At 61.2% G+C, this 25,839-nt stretch overlaps 1 protein-coding gene across 3 annotated transcripts; it reads right to left on the reverse strand.

Moving 5' to 3' along the window:
* Positions 1–3,201: 3,201 nt before the first annotated feature.
* On the reverse strand, positions 3,202–25,615 carry OGDHL (oxoglutarate dehydrogenase L). Of its 3 annotated transcripts, XM_089314164.1 has the most exons (24): positions 25,476–25,615; positions 23,887–23,956; positions 22,659–22,863; positions 20,667–20,837; positions 16,129–16,231; positions 15,654–15,769; positions 15,375–15,529; positions 14,621–14,767; positions 13,203–13,293; positions 11,948–12,127; positions 11,637–11,765; positions 10,441–10,620; positions 10,170–10,322; positions 9,617–9,719; positions 9,091–9,219; positions 8,279–8,429; positions 7,617–7,744; positions 6,783–6,961; positions 6,223–6,294; positions 6,008–6,133; positions 5,855–5,927; positions 4,738–4,901; positions 4,397–4,551; positions 3,202–3,843 (listed from the first exon to the last, which is right to left on the reverse strand). In XM_089314164.1, coding segments are annotated over exons 2-24 (3,036 nt in total). In that variant the 5' UTR covers positions 23,889–23,956; positions 25,476–25,615; the 3' UTR covers positions 3,202–3,719. The 3 variants fall into 3 exon arrangements, with proteins under 3 accessions (XP_089170290.1, XP_089170291.1, XP_089170292.1); XM_089314165.1 differs by lacking the exon at positions 23,887–23,956 and having other exon boundaries at positions 25,476–25,594; XM_089314166.1 differs by lacking the exons at positions 3,202–3,843; positions 4,397–4,551; positions 4,738–4,901; ... (1 more) ...; positions 6,008–6,133; positions 6,223–6,294 and having other exon boundaries at positions 6,818–6,961; positions 7,631–7,744.
* Between the last annotated feature and the right edge of the window lie 224 nt (positions 25,616–25,839).

The following is a 25,839-nucleotide window of genomic DNA, read 5'->3' on the forward strand; positions in this document are numbered from 1 at the left end:
GCTGGTTCACCCCCAAATGACCGAAATGCCTGGAGCTGTGCCAATCCGAAGCCAGGAGCCAGGAGCTTCTTCCAGGTCTCCCATGTGGGAGCAGGGACCCAAGGACTTGGGCCATCTTTCTTTGCTTTCCCAAGCCATAGCAGAGAGCTGGAATGGAAGAGGAGCAGCCAGGACTAGAACCAGTGTCCATTAGACCTACGATCTAAGAATGTTTATATTCTTAAATAGTTGAAAAATACAAACACCAGAATGTCTTGTAACACGTGAACATTCCGTGACATCCACAGCTCATCGTCCATGAATGAAGCTTTATTGGAACGCAGCCACACACATGTGTTTTCAAATTTTTTTTAGTAGTTCTTAGAAATGTTTTAATGCTTCATTTATGTATTTGAAGGAGGTGGGGGTGGAGGCAGAGAGATTGATCTGTCATTCACTGGTTCCCTTCCCAAATGGCTGAAACAGCCTGGCTCCCAGGGCCCATGCCAGTCTCCCGTATGAGTGACAGGGGCTCAAGCCCTTGGACCACCTTCCGCTGCCTTGCCGGGCGCACCGGCTGGATCAGCAGTGGAGCAGCCGGGATGCGAATGGGGCTCTGATGGAGGACACCAGCATTGCAGGCAGCAGAGTAAGCTGTGGTACCCCAAGGCCGGCCCCACACACATTTCCTTCTTGTCCGTGGCGGCTTTGGTCTGACCTCAGCGGAGCTGAGCGGCACTTTGCTACAGACTGAATGTCCATGGTGCCTCACAGCGGTGGTGGTGTTTAGAGGTTGGGTTTGGAGAAGGTGATTAGGCCTGGAGGGTACAGACCGTACGGAAGGAACTCTTAGCACTCAGCAGGAAGCAGAATCGTCATTTTTAATTACATCTTTTATTTGATGGATTTCTAGCGGTCACAAGGAATATATTTTTTCTGTATCAGTGTTGTTCATAATAGCGATGCAATCAAAGTCACAAATATTCTGTATTCTCACACTGCTGAGGTTTTGCAAAACCATGATGCAACACCAGGCCGGGACATGGTCCCTGGTCCCTGACACCCTGAGAGGTGCTGTTCCAGCCCCGTGAGAACTCCTGGTGCTGGGGCTGGCGCTGTGGCGCAGCGAGTTAAAGCATTGGCTCGCAGTGCGAGCAACCCATATGGGTGCCAGTTCGAGTCCCGGCCGCTCCACTTCTGCTCCAGCTCTGATCTGGGAAAGCAGGGGAAGATGGCCCAAGTCCTTGGGCCCCTGCATCCACATGGGAGACCTGGGAGAAGCTCCTGGCTTTGGATTGCACAGCTCTGGCCGTTGCAGCCATTAGGGAAGTGAACCAACAGATGGAAGACACCTCTCTTTCTTTCTCTCTCTCTGTCTCTGTCTCTACCTCTCTCTGCAACTATGCCTTTCAAATACATAAAATTTTAAAAAATGATTAAAGGGATGTAATTGACATCGCAAAAATACCTGCCTATATTTAATGTAAAACTTAAACTCAGGGGCTTCTCCTCTAGGAACTCTGCTTAGACGCACGCTTTCACGGTGGAGTTCCTGTGTTCTCCATGTCTCTTTAAGGGATTTTACGATGTGTATCTTTGTTCTGCTTTCTCGGGAAATTCCGTGGCCTTAGCTCCAACCTTACTCTGCCTCTCAGCCTGTCTGTCCTGTTACTCTGCCATCTACGGAGGCTGTCCTTTGGGGAGTATTTGGTACTTTCTCTAATTGAAGGTACTTCAGAACTTTAATGAAAATGGAATTAAGAGGCCGGCATCGAGGCCAGCATGCTGTCCAGGTGCTCCACTTCCGATCCAGCTCCCTGCTTCTGCGCCTGGGAGAGCAGCAGAAGGGGGCCCCAGTGCTCAGAACCTGCACCCACGTGGGAGATCCAGATTGAACACCTGGCTCCTGGCCTCAGCCGGCTGAGCCCTGACCATTGTGGCCATCTGGGGAGTGAGCCAGTGGATGGAAGATCTCTCTCTCTCTCTCTCTCTCTCCCCCCGCATTCTACCTTTCAAATAAATAAAAATAATTCGTAAAATGGAATTATAATTTTATTTTGGTGCAAAAAGCTTTCAAATCCATGTTTTCCACCATAGGCAACTTCACGATCATTTTGAGGCTCCCTTTGCGAGCCTGGATTTCAGGGTTTTGTTGCCCCCAGATAAACTCATCTCTGAGTTGCACTTCCACAGCCCCACTGAGGCGCCCTTGACCCTGACTGGCGTCTGCGTGGTCTGTGACAGCTTCCCGGCAGCAACCCCCCGCCCCCGCCCTCGGAAGTCACCAGGGCCTCTGCTGCCCCGTGAGCTCCCAGCTGCCCAGGGCTGGGCGCCTCCATGGGGCTGCTTCTCCCTGGGTCCGTGAGTTGAGGGCACTGCCCCACACAGCCTGTCTGCAGCCTTCCTGCCCCAGCAGTGAGGGGCGGCATGGGCCATGGGCGGGCTGCACCCCACCCCCAACTCTGAGCCTGCTAGCCCTACCCCTGCCAGCTACAGGGCTTGCCCGAGGGAAGCAGCATGGCCTGTGGACAGAGGCCAAGTCCACGACCAGCCCCTCCATCATGCGTGATCTTGGGCAGACAACTCTGAACCTATGAAACAGGTGCATTCCCAACATGCAAAGCCCGGATGAAGGTCAAAGGCCATTGACACAGAAACTCCAGATGTCCAGCAGACGACACCTGGGAAACCCCAGCTGTAATTATTTTCACTTTACGTCACAAAGTACCCCAGCAAACTGTACCTGCTGCTGAGGGGCTCAATGCCGTCCTGTCCAACCTCAGGCTGCCAGCCCCCCTAGATGCCCTCATACCCAGTCCACGGTAATTCAGGGTCTCCAGCCTCCTGTGGGACGCCTCCTCCAGGCAGCCTTCCCTGACTGCCAAAGCCTTTGCACTTAGCTCCAATGTAACTCCTGACTCAGGGAATTAAGTCTTCGAGCCAGCACACAGAAGCCCACCCAATCCCCTACCCCACAGGCACAGAAGAAGTACCGTGGGTAGGCAAATGGACCAATGATTTGTAGCAAGCAAAGCACCCGCTGCTGTCGCTTTGCCAGCAACCTGGGATGAAGCAAAACCAGCAAAGGGCTGAAAAAGAGCGAAGACGTGACTGCCTGGGAAACCCGGCCCACGCGGCAGCCCCTTATCCTCCCCCACCCCTGCCCTCTCTGGGCCAGCGCCCCACCCCCAGTCCCCTGCACGAACACAAGGACAGCGAGTCTGTGTCTTTCATTCTCTTTATTTCTCTGTGATGTGGGCGTCTGTGAGCCGCACGTGGTGGACGCGCCTGTTGCTGCTGGCATCACGACTTCCAAGGGCACCTCGGAGGCCCCCTCGCAGCCGCAGCAAAGCGAGGACGTGGGCGGCGGCCCGGCTCCCGGAGGCCGACTCCAGCCATGACAATGCGGACAGAAAGACCCGGGCAGCCGGGAGAACGGTCTAGAACTCCGTTCCATCGGGGTGGGGGGACCTCTTCTGCCAGGGAGCACTTGGGCATTTCCAGCGTCGTCCGTGGGCCACGCGCCATGGTCCACTCAAACACGAGCCTGCTGCAATCCACTGCATTTCCGGTCCCACCCGTGGCTTGCGTGGCCGGGCCAGCCCCAGATTCTGAAATAACTACAGTGCAGGGTCTGCTCTTTGGCCTGGCTCCTGGGGCCCCGGCAGCCCCTCTCCTGGGCAGGAGCTGTCCCCTCCCCTGGTCCCCACGGCGAGACCCCCGGCAGGCCTCACCCGGCCCTAAAACGTCTTGCCCTCAAAGGCCTGGAGATTGAAGGCAGTGTCCAGAAACTTCTTCAGAGACACCAGGTGAGTGTTCCTATTTCCTGTGGCAGGTGCGGCAGCTGGCTCACGGCCGACATACCTGCAGGAGGCGGAGAGGTAGCTAAGGACATTCCAGAAAGATCTGGGCAGCTGGGGGAACATTCTAGAACTACTAGGGCGTGCCTGGCCTCACCACACACCCCCCCAGGGCTGCACAGCACACGCCTCCAAGGAGGTGGACATGGCCACAGGACCCATCTGCCCACCTGGGCGCTGCTCTTGCTGAGAGCTACGGGGCCTGGGATGAACCTTGTCACCCAGCCACGGGCTAGGGAGCCACTGTCTCCTCCATGACGCTGCCCACAAGGACAGCAAATGGGGCCACAACCAAAGGCTGTAGGGGCCCGAGGCAGCTCTGAGCCCGGAGCGCCCCTCTCCCCACTTCGCAAAGACAGCCATCGCGGCTGCTGGGCACGCTGCACAGAGCACCTGCTACGTGCCAGGCAGCTCCCCGGGCTCTCTGCAAGCGTCAGCTCTAACTCCTCATCGCCCTGCTGCAGGGATGAGGAGCCTCAGGCCCGGGCTGTGGGCCCGCAGGCGGTGCTGGCGGCCGCTGGTGGGCGGAGTGCACAGAGCCGCTCCCCGGCGGGTACCAGATGGGCCGGGTGCGGCCGAGGATGGTCATGAAGCGGGGGCTGATGTAGTCGTAGTAGCCCATGTTCTTGTGTTCCTCCTGGCACCACACCAGCTCGGCGCCCGGGTACCTCTCGGCCTCCTGCTTGATCAGGTCGAAGGGGAATGGCGAGATCTGCGGAGGAAAAGCGGGGATGGCTCGAGGGTGAAGGGCTGCCCGCCCAGGATGCCCCATCCAGGTCGCCCAGGACACCTGTCAAGGGCCCCGGCGATGCCCCAGCCCAGCCTGGCCCCAGCCCAGCACGCTGCCCCGAGTCGAGGCTGGGGACGCTGCCTCGCCTGTCGCCCTGCCGGGGCGTACCTGCTCCAGGCGTGTGATGGCCACCTGTTCCTCCAGGCCCCGGCCGCTGCGCTCCTTCACCAGGTCGTAGTACACCTTTCCCGTGCAGAAGATGAGCCGCCGCACCTGCCCGGGAGCCCGCGCCGCGGCCCCGTCCTCAGGAATCACCCGCTGGAAGCTGGTCCCTAGGGGGCCGACAGGGCATGGCGGGGGTAGCAGGAGCCAGTGGGGCTGAGGTGCCCACACCCCGCATCCCCACGCTCCCCCGGGCCACCGAGACTGACGCCAGGCTTGGGCCATGGCTCTAACAGAGATGGAGCCCGGTGCAGGAGACATGGCCATATGAGGAGTGAACCAGTGGATGGAAGACCTCTCTCTCTCTAACTCCGCCTTTCAAATAAATAAATAGATTTTTTTTAAAGATTTATTTATTTGAAAGAGTTACACAGAGAGAGGAGAGGCAGATAAAGAGAGAGAGAGAGAGAGAGAGAGAGAGAGAGTCTTCTATCTGCTAGCTCACTTCCCAGATGGCTACAATGGCTGGAGCTGCTCCAATCTGAAGCCAGAAGCTTCATCCAGGTCTCCCACATGCGTGCAGGGGCCCAAGGACTTGGGCCATCCTCCACTGCTTTCCCAGACCATAGCAGAGAGCTGGATCAGAAGTGGAGCAGCCGGGACACGAACTGGTGCCTATATAGAATGCCAACACCGCAGGCAATGGCTTTACCTGCTATGGCACAGCACCAGCCCCAAATAAATAAATCTTAAAAAAAAAAAACAAAAAAAAAACAAAAAAAAAAAACCACGTATGGGAAAGAGCAAGATGAAAAAACTACAGAAAGCTACAAAGTATTTATACGCTGAAAAGAAAATATAGCAAATAAGCAGAAGAGGGAACATAAGATATTCCATTTCCAAAAAAGAAGATGAATGGATGAATGAATGAATGATACTCAGTGCAGCCTCGGCCGGCCTCCTGCCTCTGAACCCCCGTGCACAGCCAGGCCAGCCCTGCTGAGGGGCCCCAACATCCTCCTTGGGCTCTGCAGCCCTGAGCAGGTGACCACAGCAGCGATGGCTGGAGGGGGCTGGGGCCCAGAGAGGGGGGAGGCGGGAAGGGGGCCAGTCTGGGACGCACCGGAAACCATCTGGTCAAAGCTGGACTTGGCATCCGGGTGTCTCAGCAGCGACTTGGGAGTGAAGATGATGAGCTGGAAGGCAGACACGGGGCCGGCTGTCGGCTGCCCTGCCTGGCCCGGGCTCCCCTCCCCGGCCCGGGGGGGCGGCTCACCGGCTTGCGGAAGGGCAGCAGGATCTGCCGGCGCAGCACGTGGAAGTAGCTGGCCGGGGTGGAGCAGTTGGCCACGATCCAGTTGCAGTCGTACAGCTGGCTCACCTCGAAGTCCTCGCTGAACACCTGCCGGGGGCGGGCCGGTGGGAGGGGTCGGCGCCCTGCAGGCACGGCCAGGCCCGCCCCAGTCCTGGCAGCCAGTGGGCAGCACTCACAGGGTAGGCGTCCGAGTCGTCGTTGCTCATCTGCAGGAACCTCTCGGGCCTCGCGGAGGAGTGCTCGGGGCCCTGAAAGCCAACGCCAGATGCCCCGGCTGGCCCTGCAGGGGCCCCTGGGGCAGGGGGCCTCCCTGGGGAGTGCGGCAGGGAGGCGGGACAAGGGCACAGCCTGCAGGTGGGCCAGCCAGCTCCTCCGGGCCCCTCCTAGTCACTGCCTCCTGGGGCGGCAAGCAGCCTTCGGGCCTGCCCTCTGCCCCACAGGTGGCGGCACAGAGGATGGGGGCTGGCGAAGGGCCTGTGCAGCACAGGCACCAATCCCAGCTGCTGGCTGCGTGACCCTGGGCGAGCCATCCCCCTCTCTGTGCCTCAGTCTCATCATCTGAAAAGTGGGGCCGCGCTCTGCAGGTACTGGAACAACGGAGACACAGGGGGGTCTGACGCCACACCTGGCTCTCCCACGTGCCAGCTGCTTCGACTGCCGGCAGGAGCGTCATCAGGGGTGCAGGCCCGGGTGCCCGGCGCCCACCCACCTCCCCCTGGCCCGCCGCAGGCCTCACCATGCCCTCCATGCCGTGGGGCAGCAGCAGTACGATGCCGTTGTGCCGCACCCACTTGGCCTGCCCGGTGCTGACGAACTGGTCGATGATGCACTGGGCTGTGTTGTGGAAGTCCCCGAACTGGGCCTCCCAGAGCACCAGGGCGTTGGGGCTGGCCATGGCGTAGCCGAGTTCAAAGCCTGAACAGAAGACACCGGCCCAGAGCTTGCTGCACACTGTCCCCAAGCGGCAGGGACTCCTGGGCACTCCCCACCCAGACCCCCCCCCCCCCCAGCCTCCCCCACAGGCCAGGAAGAACCCGGGGAACTCCTTTCCTTCCTGGAGCTGGCGATAGGCCCAGGGATGCCCCCTCAGCCCTGGCATCACACATGGTCAAGTTCATCCTTATGTGGATCAGAGGCCAAGCCTGAAGATACCCCGGGGAGGCAGCAGGGACCATCTGCCAAGACCCCCGTCACCACAGAGAGCTGCAGAGACGCCCTGGCCGCTGTCTCCGGCAGGTGGAGGGAGCATGAGCCGGCTGCACAGTGGCTGGGTCAGGCTGGGGACCAGTCGCTGGCTGTGTCCACCGTGGCCTCTGTTGGGCTTTTGGTCTGTGTCCATGGGGCTAGTGTCATGGGACAGGCCTCAGACAAGCAGGACACAGACAGAGCCTGGGACCCCTGAGGGCACAGACAGGACAGGAGCATCCCCCTACCCACCGTGGCCGCAGCCAGGGCAGCCCAACCACCATCCCTGGGGGCTGTCCCGAGCCCCAGGCACCCCGGGCCTGAGGTTGGCCTTCCATGGCGCAGCTCTGGCCTTGGCTGGCCTGCGGGCACGGCTCTGACCCACCCAGAACTCCGTACTCCGAGAGCGAGCTGTTGCACACGGTGTAGGGTGCCTGGTCGGGCCACAGATGGTTCATGGGGACGCATGTCCTGCGGTCCACCTCCTGGTCGTGGAGGACGTGGTGCCGGTGACTGGGAGAGATAGAGTGGGGAGGGGCTGGCGGGCAGGCAGGTGGGCTGGCCCCCAGCCACTTCAATGGAGCAGGAGAGCAGGCGGCAGGGGGCTGGGAGCCATCTGGTCCCCCACCCCCACCCCAGGCTGCCTCCCTGGCCCCGCCCCTGCAGGCTGCTGTCCACACACAGCCCACCAGGGAGTCCTGGAATAAGAATGGCGAGTTGTGGCCTCTCCCTGCCCTGGCCTGCCTGAGCTCAGAGGGGCTGGCACAGTGAGGGGACCTCGAGGCTGGACCCCTGTCCCAGCCAGGCTCGGCAGCCACCCTGAGCTGGGTCGGGGTCTGCCGAAGGCTCAGGCCCAGTGGTCGGTGCTAGGCTCCAGCCCCGCGGGAGGCACACAGGACATCTCATGGCCCCTGGGGACTTGGCCTGGGGCAGCACTGTCTTGGTCACAGGCCCTCCTAGGGTGCTCCCACTGAGCTCCCCGGCGGGCCCTGTGGGGACCAGGCCAGTGCCCACGGGGCCGGGGCCCTGGGCTCACTCAGGCCTCACCTGAATGTGCCCCTCTCCACGTCCTGCCCGCTGAGCCGCACGTGGATGCCCTCCTTGAGCAGGGAGCCGAAGGCCATGTACTCTGCCAGCGCCCAGTCCGCTGTGCGCTTCCTGGTCATGTCCGCTCGGCCCCGCAGGATGCGGGAGAGGCCTGCAGAGGGGAGGGGCTGGCCTGAGGGCCACAGGACCGGCAACACGCCTGGGACCGCTCAACTCAGTGCGCAGAGCACAGATCCGGGCAGCAGGTCCCTGCCTCTTCCACAGCCTCCCCCAGTGTGGTGGGTTGGCCGGCCCGCCCCTCAGGAAGGAGGAGCCAGCACCACACAGCCAGCATCTGCCTCGGGCCACAGAGGGGAGGCCGACTGCCCCCATGCTCCAGGAGAGAAGACTGACGCTCGCAACGGGGAAAGCTGTTTTCTCAAGGGCACTCAACTATTGAGGCGCCTGGACTTGAACTCAGGCCCCTAGGCCCATGCTGTCAGAAGCCACGGTACCCACGGCTGGGGGCGCACTCTGCGACCAGGCCCTGGCCATCCAGGCCCATCCAGCAGGGGTGGGGCCACCTGGGGACCATCCAGTCCACCACGGGCCCGCAGAGTCCTGCCCACCCCTGAGAAGCCCGTGCTAACGGAAGCCTGTCCCAAGCACCCCTGGAGAGCGTGCCATCTGCACTTGCCCGCCGCCCCACGCCCACCCTGACAGAAGCCCTCAGCACGGACCCTCCCAGGGACACCCACAAGGCTCCAGGAGCCCAGGCCAGCCGCATGGGGAACACAACCCCCAGCCCCCTCCCTGCAGGGCGGCGGCCTCACCCGTGTGGATGGTGAAGTCCTCCAGGGGCACGGAGCTGGCCACGCCGCCGATGTGGGTGAGCACGTCCTCGGGGACGCCCGTGGCCGGGCACGTCATGCTCTTGGGCTCCCCGTCCACGTTAAAGAAACCTGCGAGGGCCAGAGGCTCTGTGGGGGCTCCGACCCTGACCCCCGCCCGGCACCGAGAGCCTGCAGCCTCTGGCATCCACAGTCCCCAGCTCGCCCCGAGCCTGCCCGTGGGACCAGAGGCAGCTGAACAATGCCAGCTGCAGCTCCTCCACTTGCCCAACACCCTCGCCCGGTCCTGGGGTCCCACCTGGCCCACCCTGCCCCCAGCCCTCACGTGCCCACCCCTGGAGCTATCTCCGCCCCTCCCCACCCCCACGCAGCCCTCCCTCTGCGGGAAGCAGCGGAGTACACGGCTCCCAGGGGTAGCATCACCGCCGCTCTCCCGTGCCGGCATCCAACTGTAGGAAGGGCACAGGGCAGAGCCCTGGCCTTGGGCCAGCCGCGGCGCGGCGCTCACCGGGCCAGGGGGAGTCCAGCCAGTGCTTGATGTGCAGGATCTTCTTGTCCTTGGACCTGCCGTAGGCCTCCTCACAGATGCGGTCATACTTGGCAATCTCCTCCTGCCGTCGGGACGAAGGGACGTGCAGAGCCAACAGCGAGGCTCAGGCCCCCTGAGCCTGACTCCCTCGCCACGTTCTAGGTCTCTGTGGTTCAGAGGTCAGGGGGCCCCAAGGCGTGGCGGAGCCCATGTGCTCTCAGTAAGGGGCCCGGGGAGACCCAGCAAAGACTCACAGAGCCCTCAGAGGCCCCCAACAGCGAGAGGACCAAAACATCCCCCAATAACTGGGAACAAAACCAACTGAGGGCCGCTTCCTACAGGAAGTCTTCCCGGAGTCGTGCCCCGAGCTGGGCTTCCTCTACTTCCCAGCATGCACTGCATCCCACCCAGCTGTAACCACAGCCTTGGTTGTATCTGACAATGGAGGGCCCTACTGGCTACTTCTTTAAGCCCTCAGCGCCCAGCCCTCTGTCAGAGGGTCAGGCACGCGTGCGCGCAGCCGCCGGCCCACCTCGAACTCCTGCAGCGTGACGGTGCCCTCAGCGATGAGCTTGTCGGCATACTTCTTGAGCACGGGCACCTGCCTGTGGATCTGCTTGTACATGAGCGGCTGCGTGAACATGGGCTCGTCCATCTCGTTGTGGCCCCGCCGGCGGTAGCACACCTGCAGGGGGGGAGGGAGGGAGGGGCATGCTCTGCCCTGGGTGCTGAAGGCCTGGCCGGCTCTGCGCAGGGGGGACGGCCCCCCAGGCCCCTGCTCCGGCCGCGGCCCCCACACCCACCAGGTCCACGACGACGTCTTTGTTGAAGGTGTTCCTCCACTCGGCCGCCACGCTGCACACGTAGATTACAGCCTCCGGGTCGTCGGCGTTCACGTGGAAGATGGGCGCATTGACCACCCGGGCCACGTCGGTGGGGTACGGGGAGGAGCGGGCCATGCGGGGGTCCGTGGTGAAGCCGATCTGTGGGGGCGACAGCAGCCGGCCATGCCTCTCCATTACTTAGGGTCCCCATGGACAGTGCCGGCCTCAGAGGCTGGCGGGTCAAGAGCTGCAGTGGGGGCCATTGGGACGCCCAGGAGGCACATGGGGTCAAAGGGGTGACGGTCCAGTGAGACACAGCAGCAGCTCCCACAGGGGAGCCGCCCCGGGGGCAGTCCTGCAGGCTCCAACCGGAAACCTGAAACCCTAACCCTAAGCCTCATCCACTCACTGAGGGCAAGGACCACAGGCCGGGGAAAAGCCCAGCCCCACCAGCTGCTGCTCGTGCAACCTTCAATGTCCAAAGCCTCAGCGTCCTTGGCTGTGCAGCACGCTCGTTAAGGCCTGGCCAAAAGGATTCTTCTAGAAGATGAAACTTCATGCAAATGAGGCAGCTAACGCAGCCTCTCCCGACCCCGGAGACCTGCACCAGGCTCAAAGCGCCGGCGCTGAGATCTGCCCACTAGCCCTGCCTCGTCTCATTGCAGGGCTGGGCAGGGAGCAGCCCGCCCCACAGCCAGCCTCCTGCTGGCTGCGTGGGACACACCCACTCCTTGCCTTCCACAAAACCTCCAGGATGCCACAGGTCGTCACCTGCCAGCATCCGCGGGGAGGGCACGTGTCCAGGACCCTTCTGAGGAGAGCAGAGTGCGGATGCTGTGTGAAACAGGGTCGTATTGAAAAGTACCCTACACAGCGTCGCCTCCCCCTTAAATCACCTGCAGGTGACAATGCGTGACACAGGTGGCGAGGGGAGGGGGCGAGGGGACGGGGAGAGGAGCGGTAGGGAGGCATTCTCCACTTGAGCCTGGCTGACTCTGCAGCAGGTGCAGAAACCACAAGTACAGACCCTGCCGCTATGGAGGGCTGATGACATCACACAGGCCAAGAGACGGGCCCCTGCCTGAGGTCGAGTGCGCCCTGGAGCGAGTGGCACAGCAGGGGCTGAGAACCAGGGCCGCCCCCGCCCTGCAGCCCCGTGTGGTGCCGTGCCCCACCTGGTTGTTGACCACGACGTGCACGGTGCCGTTGGTGGTGTACGAGGGCAGGTCACTCAGGTGGAAGGTCTCATAGACCACACCTTGGCCGGCAAAGGCAGCATCTCCGTGGACCAAGATGGACATGACCTGCAGGACACAGCGTTGAGCCGGGAGGGGCAGCTGGGGTCCAGCCTCTGCAGGCCAGCCCTGGCCCCGTGGCTGTGGGTGGAGACTCGGGGCCTGGGCCACCACCCTTCGGGGCCCAGCTCCTCGGTATCCTATCCCTGGAGGCCCAAACCCCGGCGCGTCCCCGTCCCCCGCAAGCTCACCTTTCTGCCCTGGGCGTCCCCGCGGTAGAACTGCTCGGCCTTGGTCTTGCCCTGCACCACGGGGTCCACAGCTTCCAAGTGGGAGGGGTTGGCGACGAGGGACAGAGCGATGTTCCTGTTGGTGACGCGGTTGATCCTCTCGTGGTACATGCCCAGGTGGTATTTGACGTCCCCGGAGCCCTGAAGGTCGAGCCGGGCTGTGAGGAGCCCGCCCCATCCCGTAGCAGGCAGGGGGAGGCACAGGAGGACACCCAAGCCCCCCCCCGCTGGGACAAACACCGCTGTGCTGCCTCTGGCCCGCCCCCTTCCGGCTGCTCCAGGCAGAGGCAGGCAGGCACGTTTCTCAGGGGCCTCGGCTCATCGGAGGTCCCTGTGCACCATCAAGGGCCGCACTCTCGGCATGGCTGGCCACAGCGTGGGCAGGTACCACGGGGGCCCTCAGGGACCACAGCATCCAGTGGCTGCAAGGGCAGGCAATGACGGACGGCTCCCAGTGGCACTGGGACCCCTGGCCAGGCCCCTAGAAAAATACCAGAGCTGAATCCCTACCTCACTCCCCATACCAGGGTAACCCTAACCCTACAGCCCTACCCCTACCCCTACCCCTACCCTTAATCCTACCCCTACCCCTATCCCTAATCCTAATCCTAACCCTAACCCTACCCCTAACCCCTAATCCTACCCCTACCCCTCCCTCTCCCCCTAACCCTCCCCCTAAGCACACATGGAGCGGACGGAGCCATGGTGGCATCGGAGTGGGGGGGAGCCCAGCAGAGTTTCTGACCCACGAGGAGGGAAGGCCGACTTTTTCCAGACAACACCCCCGGCCCAGAGACCATCTGAGGCAAGACGGTGGAAACAGCAAGTTTGCCACGGGGGAAAGCTAATGCAGGCAGACGTAGGGGGAAGAAATAGAGCTGAGGAAAAAATACTCATGTGACAAAGGCAGGCAAAGGGCGAACTCCCTCTTGTGCACAGCGCTTCTACAAATCAGTAAGCCCCAGTTAAAAAAGGAAAACATAATAATAACCCACAGAGGAGAAGCCACAGCCACCCAGGGGCACTTCCGGAGAAGGAAATACAGAGGATTCAAAATCACGTGCAAAGCTACTGGATTCACAACAGGGAACTGGATTAGAGCGAAGTCACCTTCGCGCCTCTTGCACTGGCAAAGGTGGAAGGAGCTAACAGTGAGCTAACAGCCCAGAAGCTGCTCCCCCCCCGCCCATGGCCGGGTCCAGGGTGCGCCACCCACCTCGTCCGCTGCCTCCAGCTTGGGGTCAAACTGGCAGAAGATCTGCTCCAGGTCCTTGCGGATCACGTTGGCCAGCACGTTCAGCCTGCCCCTGGAGCAGAGGGGCTGCACTCCCACCAGCCCCCCAACCCCGGGCCCTGCCTGCCTGAGCCCCTGCAGCAGAGGGGCTGCACTCCCACCAGCCCCCCAACCCCAGGCCCTGCCCACCTGAGCCCCTGAAGCAGAGGGGCTGCACTCCCACCAGACCCCCAACCCCAACCCCAGGCCCTGCCCGCCTGAGCCCCTGCAGCAGAGGGGCTGCGCTCCCACCAGCCCCCCAACCCCGGGCCCTGCCTGCCTGAGCCCCTGCAGCAGAGGGGCTGCACTCCCACCAGCCCCCCAACCCCAACCCCGGGCCCTGCCCCCCTGAGCCCCTGCAGCAGAGGGGCTGCACTCTCACTGGGCACCAGGCCCCCCAACCCCGGGCCCTGCACACCTGAGCCTCCCTGGAACCAGCATGGTGGGTGGGGACCCAGGCCTGCACAGACCCTGTCCGCGTAGCTCCCCTGGGGAAAGCCCCTCCCCCACAGCACGGGCCTGCAGGAGCCCTGAGAGCACCCTCAGCCCCTTTCGGCAAAGCCTCCATCCCCAGGGCCCCCTCCCCTCATGCCGAATGCCTGCCCAGCTCCAGCCCACGGGCCCTGGTGCCGCCCCACCTGCACCACCCCTGCCCGCCAGGCGCCATCCTCTCCTTGCTGCTGTGGGCCACCGGCCCAGCTCTGCCTGACTCTCTCAGCAGATCTGGGCATTTCCAGGCCCCTCGGAGCACAGAGCTAGTGACCGACAAACCCCGCGGGACAGGGACCCCCCTGAGCTGACACAGCCCTGGGCATCAGCTCTCTGGTCACAGCCGCTCAGCGCATCCTCGGGTGGCCCTTTCAGCAGGCCCTGGGCCACCATGGGCGCCCCCAGCCAGGCTGGATTCCCTAAGAGCCCACAGACTCTGGCTCAGATAGGGCTGTCCCCTGGGTCTTCTCCAAGGTCAGAGGAAATAGGCAGTCAGCTTGTAGCCAGGACGGAGCCCCTCGGCTCACCTCCGGGGAGGCCACCCCAGGGCCAGCTGCCTAGGCCCTGCCTTCCCTGGGACAGGCCCCTCCACACCCCCTTGCCCTTGGAACCCTCGAGAAGCATCCTGAACCTCTTTGTGAAATTCTGGCAATGAGGCCTGAAGGAATGGGATCCTGGGAGAATCTGCCTAGTCCTGGCCCCCGGGAGCTCTGGCCAAGCACTTGGCTCTTTCTGGGACGGGCAGGCCAGGCCCAGGGACTCTGAGAACTTTCTGGGCCACCTGCCTCTGAGCCCTGGTCCTACCAACACCCCTGCTCTGATCTCCACCTGTCTGCCGGGCCTGGCGCGAGGACACGGCTGCGGGGGCCCACCTGTGCGGCATCCCCAAGATAATGTTCTCAATGCCCATCTCGCTGGACTTGTCGATGATGGTCTTCAGGGCGGGGATCATGACCTCACAGCCCTCCAGGCCAAACCGCTTCTCCGAGGACCACTTCCGGGCCAAGAAGTCTTCAAATCTGCGTGCGAGAAGAGGAAGGAAGCAATGGAGCGGGACATGGCTGGCGCCCAGGACACAGAAAGCCACGAACCACCCGTGTCCTGCACAGCCCAGGGCCACCCCCCACTCCAGGCACCATGCCACCCCCACCCTGCAGGAAACCCAGGACGGAGGGAGGCTGAGGTCCTTCCAGCTGAACCACAGACCTCAGCCCACCCCTGCTCCTGCAGCCTCCCCGCTCCTCTTCATGGCCACGTTTCTCCGACAAGTCATCTCCACCCCTCTCAGCCCACTGCCCACCTGCCCACACTGCCGAGGGCCCTCACGCCATGCTCCATGGACCCCTTCCCAGCTGGACTCAAACTCCAGCCCACGCCACGCTGAAGAGGCCACTTGGGTGCTCCTTGAAGCCCCCACCGTCCTGGGCAGACCCAGCGTGGAGGACCCAGTGGGCAGAGCCAGGAGGTGCCCTCTCCATACCAGGGACAGCTTTGTGTCCAAGCATTGCCGCAGCCACATCCTGTCCCTCTGCCTTTGCTCAGAGCGTCCCCCTGCTGTCACATTCCTGGGCCCGGGGCACCTGGCGCCAGGAGGCCCTCCCCACAGCTGGGGCCCGGGGGTCTGACCTCATGGAGCGCACCAGCCGAGCCAGCAGGGTCCGCTTCTCCTCGCTGGAGAACCGCATCACACCAGGCGTCTCAAACTTCTGCCGGATCCACTGGCACTGCTCCGCGTCGTTGATGAACATGAACTCCAGGCCGACGTGCTGGCAGTAGGTGCTCTGGGGCGGGGGGACAAGTTGGACTCCACGGGCAGCCAGGACAGTGGGGGCACAACGGCCCTCCCTCCTCCGGAGACCCCCATGAGGTGTGCCCCCCCACACCTAGGCACCTGCCAGGGCTCACCTCCAGGCGCCGGATGATCTCCCGCAGGGAGAGGGTGCTCTCGGAGCCCCCGATAAAGGTGGTGGTGGGCAGCTGGAACTCCTTATCCAGGTCGGCCTCCCGCAGGTCGTAGAAGGCTGCAGGAGGAGGGAGCTCGGGCCAAGGTGGAGTCCACCGGTCTCCCTGCCGTGCCCTCCCCGCAAGCCCAAGCCTGGAAGCTCCAGGCCCCTCTGCCTTGGGGGGCAGGAAGTCGTCGGACCCCTGATGCCATGATGGGGGCTGGGACAAGCCTCTCCCGCTTGCTGAGCAAGGTGCACCAGCCAGGAAAGTCCGGGAGCGGCCCCCTCTGGCAGGTGGGCAAAGGGCGGAAGGAGCTGGGTGCTCCCAAAGGCACCGAAGGCTCAGGGGCCTCCAGGGCCCGGGTGTCCCGCGCACAGCCGCCGGAGGCAGCTCGCTCTGGCGCCACCAGGGCAGCAGGACAAGGCCTGACTCTCACCCAACTTATCGATGGTTGTGATCAAGTCCGAGGGAACAAAGGAGTCCAGGTCTGCATCCAGGATGCCCAGGGGGTCCAGCTGCGCCACGTGGTGGCCCCGGATCTGGGCAGAGGGAAAGGGCAGGGCTGGGCAGGGCTGGGATCCAACTGAACAGACCCCTTCCCTGAGAATGAGGCTCAGCCACACGCCTCCGCCCCACAGCCGCTGCAGCACGGCCTAGGAGACCCCCAAGTCTACCTTCCTGCTGACGCACGCCCCGCCTTGGAGGCAGGAGATGGCTCACACAGCTGGGTCCCTGTCGCCCACATGCGACACCTGGGCTGAGTCCCTAGTTCCCAGCTTCAGCCTGGTTTGGCCCCAGCCATCGTGGGTATTTGGGGAGTGTATCACCAGATGAGAGCTCTCTCTCTCTCTCTTTGCCTCTTAAATAATAAATATAAATTAATAAATTTAAAAATTAAATATAAATTTGGTACAAAAAAACTCTGAAATCCATTCATACAAAGGGTCTTCAAAAAGTTCATGGAAAAGGCATTTTAAGAGAAAACGGGATGGGTGTTGTGGCACGGCAGGTGCTGTGACGCAACGGGTGAAGCCACCCACATCCTGTATTACGGTGCCACTTAGAGTCCTGCCGCCTCCACTTCCAACGCGGCTTCCTGCTAATGCATCCTGGGAGGCAGCCAGTGCCTGGGCCCCAGCAACCCGTGTGGGAGACCCAGATGGAGTTCCAGGTTCCTGGCTTCCGCCTGGCCCAGCCCTGGCTGATGCAGGCGTTTGTGAAGTGAGCTGGCAGATGGAAGACTGATCTCTCTGCCCCTTGTTCTGCCTTTGAAATAGATAAAAATAAAGACATCTTTTTTTTTTTTTTTTTTTACAGGCAGAGTGGACAGTGAGAGAGAGAGACAGAGAAAGGTCTTCCTTTACCGTTGGTTCACCCTCCAATGGCCGCTGCGTCCGGCGCAATGCGGCCGAAGCACCGCGCTGATCCAATGGCAGGAGCCAGGTGCTTCTCCTGGTCTCCCATGGGGTGCAGGGCCCAAGCACTTGGGCCATCCTCCACTGCACTCCCGGGCCACAGCAGAGGGCTGGCCTGGAAGAGGGGCAACCGGGGCAGAATCCTGCACCCCGACTGGGACTAGAACCCGGTGTGCCGGCGCCGCAAGGTGGAGGATTAGCCTAGTGAGCCACGATAAAGACATCTTAAAAAAATTCCTGGGGCTGGCCCTGTGGCATAGAGGGTTAAGCCTCTGCCTGCAGTGTCGGCGTCCTATATGGGTGCTGGTTCTAGTCCCAGCTGCTCTTCTTCTGATCCAGCTCTCTGCTATGGCTTGGGAAAGCAGCAGAAGATGGCCCGGGTCCTTGGGTCCCTGTACCCACATGGGAGACCCAGAAGAAGCTCCTGGCTTTGGATCAGCTCTGCTCCGGCCATTGCAGCCATTTGGGGAGTGAACCAGCAGATGGAAGACCTTTCTGTCTCCCCTTCCGTCTGTAACTCTGCCTCTCAAGTAAAGAAATAAAATCTTAAAAAAAAAATTTCTCAGCAGGGGCCAGCATTGTAGCACTGCTGCATTGCCAGCAGCCCTCATCAGCCAGTTAGAGTCCTGGCTGCTCCACTTCTGATCCAGCTTCCTGACAATGAGCCTGGGAAGGCAGCTGATGATGGTCCAAGTATTCGGGCCCCTGACACTCATGTGGGAGACTCAGATGAAGCTTCTGGCTCCTGGCTCCAGCCTGGCACAGACCTGGCTGTAGTGGTCATTTGGGGAGTGGACCAGCAGATACAAGATCTCTCTCTCCTTCCCTCCCTTTCTCTCTCTCTCTCTCTCTCTTTCCCTTAATCACTTTGCCTTTCTAATAAGTAAGTCTTTTAAAAAAATTCTTAGTTATGCAAGAATTTTGTCTGTTAAAAAATAGATGTCAAATTTTTATATCAAAATAAACTTGTTTCTTAATTCTATTTTTCCATGAAGTTTTTAAAGTCCTCTCATATACAAATACATATATGCATCAGAAAAGTAATCATAAGGAAATCCTAAGATAAGAAAGATTATCTATGTGGAAAAGGAAAAAAAAAAAGCAGGAGGAGGAACGGGCAGAGTTAAATGCCAGACTGTGCAGCATATATCTTGCTTACAAGATTGGATTCTGGAACCTCGCACGTATTTTACATTGCTTTAAAATGAGATTGAATTTTAAAAATTGAAAGTACAATGCAAAAGTGGACGGCCATTTAGCGACCCAGCTACAGGGAAAGGAACTATTCCAACTGACTGAGAGAATATTCCCTAAAGCAACAGCGAGCTGCAGGAGACATTCATAAAGCCTTGTCTGGACCACTCGGCAGTGAGAGCCCTTGAACTGGTGCTCTGATAATAAATAAAATCACCTTCGAGTTACGTGTCGATGGTGGCCAGGGAACACACATGCATTTTGTGTTGGAAGGGGGTCCTATCCCCAGGAGATCCCATTATACACACACACACACACACACAGATAGCCCCAAATCTGGAAAACCCCAAAACCTAAACCCTTGTGGTCCCAAGCATTTTGGATGAACGCGTGGATCCAGGGCTGCAGAACATTGGCGTGCCCGTCACCATCAGCACGGAAAGCAAGAGAAGTCAAAACTGCACCCCGCTGAGCCTCCGGAGCCGGCAACCAATTTGCAGAAATCACAGGGACAAAAGGGGAGGGGCCAAATGACAACCACAGGGGCACAGGCAGCAAAATCCAGTCTCAGAAAAACGCTCCAGGACAAACAGCCTGGCTTCTTGCACAAAAAACAAGTTGGCAAGGGCTGAACCTCCAGAGCGTAGGAAACTTAAGAGCCCCGTCAGCGTCTTGCAATCTGGGGGTTTATCCTGGAGCTTGCTTCAGACGAGCTCTGGGAAGAAATCCTAAGCCAGAAGGCAGACAGAACCCGTGCGTCTAGTACCGTCAAGGATCACGGCCACTATTTTTGGAGGGCACGGGATGCGCCATCTTCTCTGAGACTTTATCTCTAGAAATACACATGGAAAGGCTGGAGGAATGAGACAATGGGCTCTCTGGGGTTTGCTTCACAACGTCTGGCTGTGGGCAGGAACTGAGCCGGGGGAAGTCACAAGGGCCTCGTGTTGATGGGTGTGGCAGGTCACTACCCCAGCCTTTCTCCCCTTTTCTGCATGTACAACTGTCCAAAATACGCCGCTTTTTTCCATGCAACGTACACAAGCCTCAAACTGGATTTTTGTGTTTCTTCCTGGTTGGGGGCGGGGGAGGTGCCCAGCCCTCCTGCTGGGTGCTCACCCATGCTAGGCCACGGAGGCCGGGCCACCAGCCACGCTGCTCCTCTGCCTTAGGCAAATTCAGAGCAAAACTCGCCTGAATCCAGAAACCAACCACTTTGCTGGGAAGACTCACGAGTGCTCGGTCCTGGCTGCAGAACAAAGCGAGGGCAGAGCCAGGGGCCCACACGCCGGCTGGGGCCTTGGATTGCACAGGAGAGCTTTACAAATGTATTTCCGGTTCATTGTCCAAGTCCCCGGAGAGATCACGTTCTGCTTCCGCCAGCCAGGAAAAACACAGCGCATGTTGAGTGCCCCTTATGCGAAATGCTCAGGATCAGAAGCGTTGGGGGATTTTTGGGGTCAGATTTAGGAATATTTGTATACAGCTAATGAGATTATCGTGGGAAGGGGACCCACGCCTGACCGTGACATGCATCTGCTTCATCTGTAAGGGGCTTGCGAAAGGTTCTGGTCAACGCAAATATCCTTCCTTCCATCTGTCCACAAGCTCTCTGAAGCCCCTCAGGGGAGGAAGTCCCGCTGTGGCATCAGAAACTTACACGTTGGCTCGGAGCTCAATTTGGAACTCCCATTTTTGGGGGTGAGGGACACTCGCCTGCTCGGAGGTGGCAGGGAGCCCAGGCCAGCTCACCTGCCCTCCCCCGCTGCCTGGGGGACCCGCTTCCATCCGCGCCATCTCCATTTGCTCATGCATCCCGCTCCCCAGCCCTGCAGGGACTTGCTGCTCCCTCCCACGGGGTCTCGGCAGAGGCGCGTCAAGTTTCCCTTACGGAATGCCTCCTGCCACCGGTTCCCACGGAGACGGCGCCGGCTGCACTTGCTAGGGCATGAACATGAACACGCAGAGCAGCCCTCCAGCCAGTCCCGTTCGGTCAAGGCCGGGAACAGGCACCCGGCGTGGGACAGCCTGCAAGCAGCAGCTGGGAGGCACCGGGCCGTTTGCTAACTTATTCTTTCACGCCATGAACATGAGTTAAGCACCTGCTGTCTATCAGTCCCTGTGCTCCTGGAATGCCCTGGCTGAAGGAGAAAACACACATTAACCAAGGTTGACACTGGACATTCAGTGAGCCTGTACACTCACTCCAGGAACCCAGGGTACACAACATCCCGGGAGACAGCACACGCGCAAACAAGTTGGTATACACAGGAATGGCCGCTCTGAGCGGCTGGACGGAGGGCTCAGGGGAGGCCTCTCCAGGGAGAGACAGCAAGAGACCCCCCTCTCCCCCCGCTGCCCTCACCTGGTAGGCCCGAATCAGGGACTGCACAGCCAGGTGGTCCTCCACCAGCTTGCTGGTCTTGGTCCGGCCGGAGCCCAGGGCTCTGCTCTCCGGGACGACAGATGGAGACGACGACTGGGTGGGGCCAGGAGAGGCTTCCTCACTGGCTCTCCGGAAGAAGCTGTCCCAGGACTGAGCAGGGTGGAAGCAAGGGTACAGCCAGGTCAGGGCCCGTGACAAGGCACAGCGGCTTTGGGTTTCCGTCCTGGGCCCCCACCCCAGCCCAGCCCCTCTCGGGACTCAGCCTGCTATGGTGGGGGCAGGAAGGTGGGCCCAGGGGCTTCAGGCATAACATTCTCACATCCCCAAGGGCGGCAGGAGGCTCCGTGCAGGGCAAACGTGGCAGACAGAACCTCAGCAGTTCTGCTGGACACTGATTCTACAGAATTCATGTACACGTGTGCCTACGCATGCCTATAGCGGTTACTTCGAAAGGTTCACGGAAAACGCGATTGGAAAATGGATTTGGGAGCCCCCCAAATTTGAAATCTGCACACAAGGACCTTTTAGAAAGGTCACAGAAAATAGTATAATACTCTGTGTGGATTTCCAAAGTTTTGTCACCAAAATGAATTTAGCTTTTCATTCCATTTCCCATGAACTTTTTGACAACAGGAAACGGATGAGATGAGCAAATGCGTATTTACATTAGGCAGTCTTAAAAATGACATGGTGTCCTTAGTACTGTGCATACCAAATACTGCCCAGATACTACTGTCAAGACAACAACACAGAAGACACATGCCCCGCTGCTCTCTGTGCAGATGCAAAAAGCAGAAGCAGCAGGTCCTGTGGCACAGCGGGTTAAGCTGCCACCTGCAGCACCGGCATCCCCTATGGGCACTGGTTCGAGTCCCAGCTGCTCCACTTATGATCCAGCTCCCTGCTAATGTGCCTGGGAAAGCAGCAGAAGATGGCCCAAGTGCTTAGGCTCCTGCCACCCACATGGGAGTCCCAGATGGAGTTCCTGGCTCTTGGCTTCAGCCTGGTCCAGCCCTAGCAGTTGTAGGTATGTAGGCATAAACCAGTGTCTGGAAGATCTCTCTCCTCTCTGTCTTCCCTCTCTCTGTGTAACTCTGCTTTTCAACTAACTAAATAAATCTTTAATAAAAATTTTTTAAAGAGTAGCAGCATAGACAGTTCCATGTGCTTTCCTCCACACCCATTCGGGACTGGTGGAGAATCAGCCAGTACAGCCCTATGGAAAGCAATCTGGCGATACCCATCAAAACCGCACACACGCGGAAGGGTGCTTAGCCCACTGGTTAAGACACCACGCCCACATGGGAGTGCCTGGGTTCCGCCCTGGCTCCACTTCTGATTCCGCGGGGAGATCTCGGAGCCCTTTCTGCATGGAGCAGGAGTCTGGACTCTCACTCTGATGTAGAGGAGGGCCAGCCCAGAATCACATCGGCAGTGAGTTTCCCTCGCAAGGCCTCACGGGCGTGCAGGAGGAATGAAGACTAAGTTGGGGGCGCAGGGACCTGAGCCGACACAGGACGGGCCGGGAGGCAGCCAGGTGGCCAGGTCACGCAACTCTCATATTCTAGTTCCTCTGCAGAGTGTGAGGGGAGGGGGCGGGGGCAGTTTCACCCTGCCACCAGATTTAGTTCTTTATTTTATCAGGTCGATGTGTTCATAAACATGTATGCCCCTACTTACACAGTGTACAAGGGCCACCTCTCAACAGCATAGGCTAACAGAGGGACAGGGGTAGGTGTGGCGGGCAGGGACGTGATGGCGGCCAGGGCGGGTCCCAATAACGGCCTCTCAAGCACGACTACCTCCCACTGCTGTCTCAGCAACAGGAGTCAAACGTGCTGTTCCCATCCAACATGAGGACAGGGTCTTCCCTGGACAGGGACCACGTGCCTGGGCCCTAGGGCGGGCACAGGCTGCTTCTGCCCACCACCCCCGCCCCGAGACCCCAGCAGGCAGGACAGGGGCACCAACCTTGTGCACACTCTGGGGGTCTTCCAACCAGGCGAAATACATCTCCTCCATGTAACTGGAGCCGCCTCCACCTCTACTGCCTGGGGAGGCGGCTGGGGGCTCAGAGGACCTGCGGCGGCAGCTCGACACCTGGACACGAGGTGTGGCCAGGAGCCTGGCGGCCTGGGCCCCCAGCAGGGACGGCAGCAGCCTCAGGCGGCTCATCCTGGACACGGGCAATGAGGGACAGGTATAAACCATGGCGTGGGGCAGAGGGCGGCTCCGACGCCCAGACACTTGTTGGTCCTACGGGGTGGGTGGCCCTGGGCGAGGCAGTGATGAGATGGGGCGGGGATGGGACGCTTTCCCAGCCCTCCTGGGGTCACTGACAGTGGTAGAGCCCAGCTCTGCCCATGCCCCCTCCCTGCCAGTGCCCCTGCCTGGTACAGACTTGCACCACCCGGGCCCTGGAGCTCGTCCACTCGGGGGGTCACAGGGCACGTGCAGGCAGCAACCCCAAGGAGGGGTGGGCTCACAGCCAAGGAGCCTGCCAGGGGCTGGATGAAAAGGCAGAGTGAGAGGGGACAAGCAGAGGGGAGGGAAGATAGAGACGCACTCTCAGGAGGCTCATGGCACGGCTGGGCCACCAGTCACCGTGACCAAAGTGACCAGCGACTCCCCAGGTTTGCTGGGACAGCGGCAGGCCGCTCTGGCCCCAAGGCCCATGCCCACAGCTGTCCACCAGGACAAATGTCACTGCGGACACCCAGCAGCCCAGGGGGTACACACAAGCTGGGCAGCCTCCCAGACTGGCAGGAACCAGAACCAGAACTCACGCCCCCCTCCCCATGACGGCATCTGTCCTTTCCTGGAGAGCCTGGGTTCGGGCCCACTGAGGCTGCTGCTGCCCGCACATCCCAGCTACCTCAAGTCAGGTGGGACCTCTGTTAGTGCACCCCCCCAACTGCTCCAGCCCGGGCACTGCAGGGACACAGCAACCAGTGCCCTTCTGTCCAGAGAGCCGGGTATGGCCCCTGGCACAGCTCAGCGACCCAGGAAAAAAAAAAATCCATTCTGGGAGTAACTGGCTCCCTGGGCCTGGCCCTGGGCCAATGCCCCTGGCAAAGTCTGCTCACCCAATGGGCCACTTCCCCAGCCCCCCAGAGACTTTCCACTGAGGGGACGGGAGGGCCGAGCCCCACACAGAGCAGGCTACAGCCCTGGCAGCCTCCCCCCCACACACACTCACATGAGCCAAGAGAGGAGGGGAGGGCCTCAGTGGACGGAGGGTGGGCTCCTGGGGGCACCCAGCAGCAAGTCTGAACACAGTAGAGTTAAAAAAAAAAAAAAAAAAGTGTTCCACTGAGCTTAATAGAACTCTGAGCCCCACATGCCCCAAGTCTGGAAGCAGCTGCAGGCTACGGGCCCAGCCCCCGCCCCCCCCCCCCCCCCCAGCCAGCTGTGCCAGGCCCTGCAGTGAGGGCCACCTGGGCTGTTTCTGGGGCTTGCACGGACTTCTCTTAGGGCCGGTGCACGCTCCACCACCCCTACCCCCACCAGAGAACTGGAAAGAGCTGGGATAGTTCCAGCCTGGCCCAGTGTGGGAACACAGTGTTTCACCAACACCGAACAGGCTGGAGCAGCCAGGGAACGCTGCAATGGCCTTCACCCGGCCTGGCAGGAGGGGCCAGCTGGCCACCACTCCCCACCCCCACTCCAGCAGGGTCTGCAGACATAGGATCCCTGGAGGACTCCAGTCTGTAGCCCCTGAGGCCCCGGGCCAGCCCTGCCAGGTCCCACCCATACAAAGACAGCAGGAAAGTGTGAGTTGGGAGCCCTACGTCAGCCCCCTCCCCAGACAGCCAGCCCCCCAGGGGAATAGCATAGCTGCTATGGGCAGCTCTAGAAGCAGCCCCAATCCAACCCCAATCCCAGCAGCGCATACACCCCTGACCGCTAGGTCTGGGGGTGGTCTGGGGAGGCCTGCACCCTACTGCAGCCTGGGCCTGGGCAGGAGAGGAGAGGGGAGAGGAGGGGAGGGGAATGGAGGGGAGGGGGGAGGGGAAGGGAGGGACCCTTCACTAGGGACCCTCCCTTGACCTCAGAGAAATCTGGACTGAAGCCCTACTGCGGCCCTGAGTTGTGCGGACTGCACGGCTCTGCTGGACAATCCATCCCAGCTGCACTGTGCACGCACACGCACAGGGAAGGTGGGGCGCAGCGCAGGGGGCAGGCTGGCACGCAGGGCACCGATGCCAGGCAGCGGGGAGGTGCAAAGGTAGATGGGGCCTGTTCCAAGGCCGTGAGAGCAGGCAGGCGGGGGTTGGGGGTCAGAGGGCCACTTGGCATCGGTTAATGACGCGCGCGCGCTGGGTTAGCCCCTCCCCCGCACATCCCTGCGAGGAGGGACACGCACTTCCCACGCCGGGGTACCTCAGTTTCCCTATCTGTGACTGGGGGTCGCCCACGAGGCCCTGCGCCCACGAGGGTCCTGAGGCTCTGACGCTGCCCTCGGCCCCACCAGGAGCGCACACGCACCCTCCGAGAACCTGCGCGGCTCTCACAGCCCGGGACCCCGCGCAGGTCCCTCCCCGACCCTGCGTTTGCCGGCTCGGACGCGCGCCCAGGGCCAGGGGCTTGGGTGGCTGGAGTCCCCCCGGAGAGTCCGCAGCCAGCCAGAGGCGGAGCCAAGGTCACGCTCATTCCCGCCCCCACCCAGGCGGGGCCCGGCTCAGAACTGCGGGACCCCGGAAAGGAGAGCAGCGGAGGGGCCGACCCCCGAGACGGCGGGCGAAGGGGCGGCGCAGGGGCCGGCCGGGGGCGGGCCGCTGCGCTCACCGGGCGGGTGGGGGTCGGCACGGCGGCGGCGGCGGTGGCGGCGGCGGCTCGGTCCGGAGGCAGCGGGTCAGGGGCCGCGCGCCGCGCCAGTCCTGCGGGTCACGTGGACGCCGCCCGCGAGCGCGCGCCCCGGAGACCCCGCGCGCCGTGACGTCGCTGCGGATGCCCCGCCCCGGCCCGCGGCCGGCGCTGTCCGCGGTGCTGGCGACTCGCGCCCGCTGGCCACACCGGGAAGCGCTAACACCTCGGGCCCCCGCAGGGCGCGGCTGGACTCCGCACCGGCCGAGCGGCCCCAGATCCCGCTGCGCCGCCGGACCCCACTGTCCTTGTCCTTAAACTATAGCAACGGTCCTGGACAGTAAGC

This window comes from Oryctolagus cuniculus, chromosome 15 (assembly GCF_051225735.1).
Source record: "Oryctolagus cuniculus isolate XC-2025 breed Fujian yellow rabbit chromosome 15, ASM5122573v1, whole genome shotgun sequence".
In the NCBI taxonomy this organism is placed as follows: domain Eukaryota; kingdom Metazoa; phylum Chordata; class Mammalia; order Lagomorpha; family Leporidae; genus Oryctolagus; species Oryctolagus cuniculus.

Excerpts from the sequence above, each read along its gene's own strand:
- OGDHL (XM_089314164.1), bottom strand. Across the intron at positions 15,530-15,653 it reads AGATCATCCGGCGCCTGGAG|AGCACCTACTGCCAGCACGT; the intron begins GTGAGCCCTGGC and ends CCCCCGCCCCAG. Across the intron at positions 4,552-4,737 it reads CCATCACACGCCTGGAGCAG|ATCTCGCCATTCCCCTTCGA; the intron begins GTACGCCCCGGC and ends TTTCCTCCGCAG.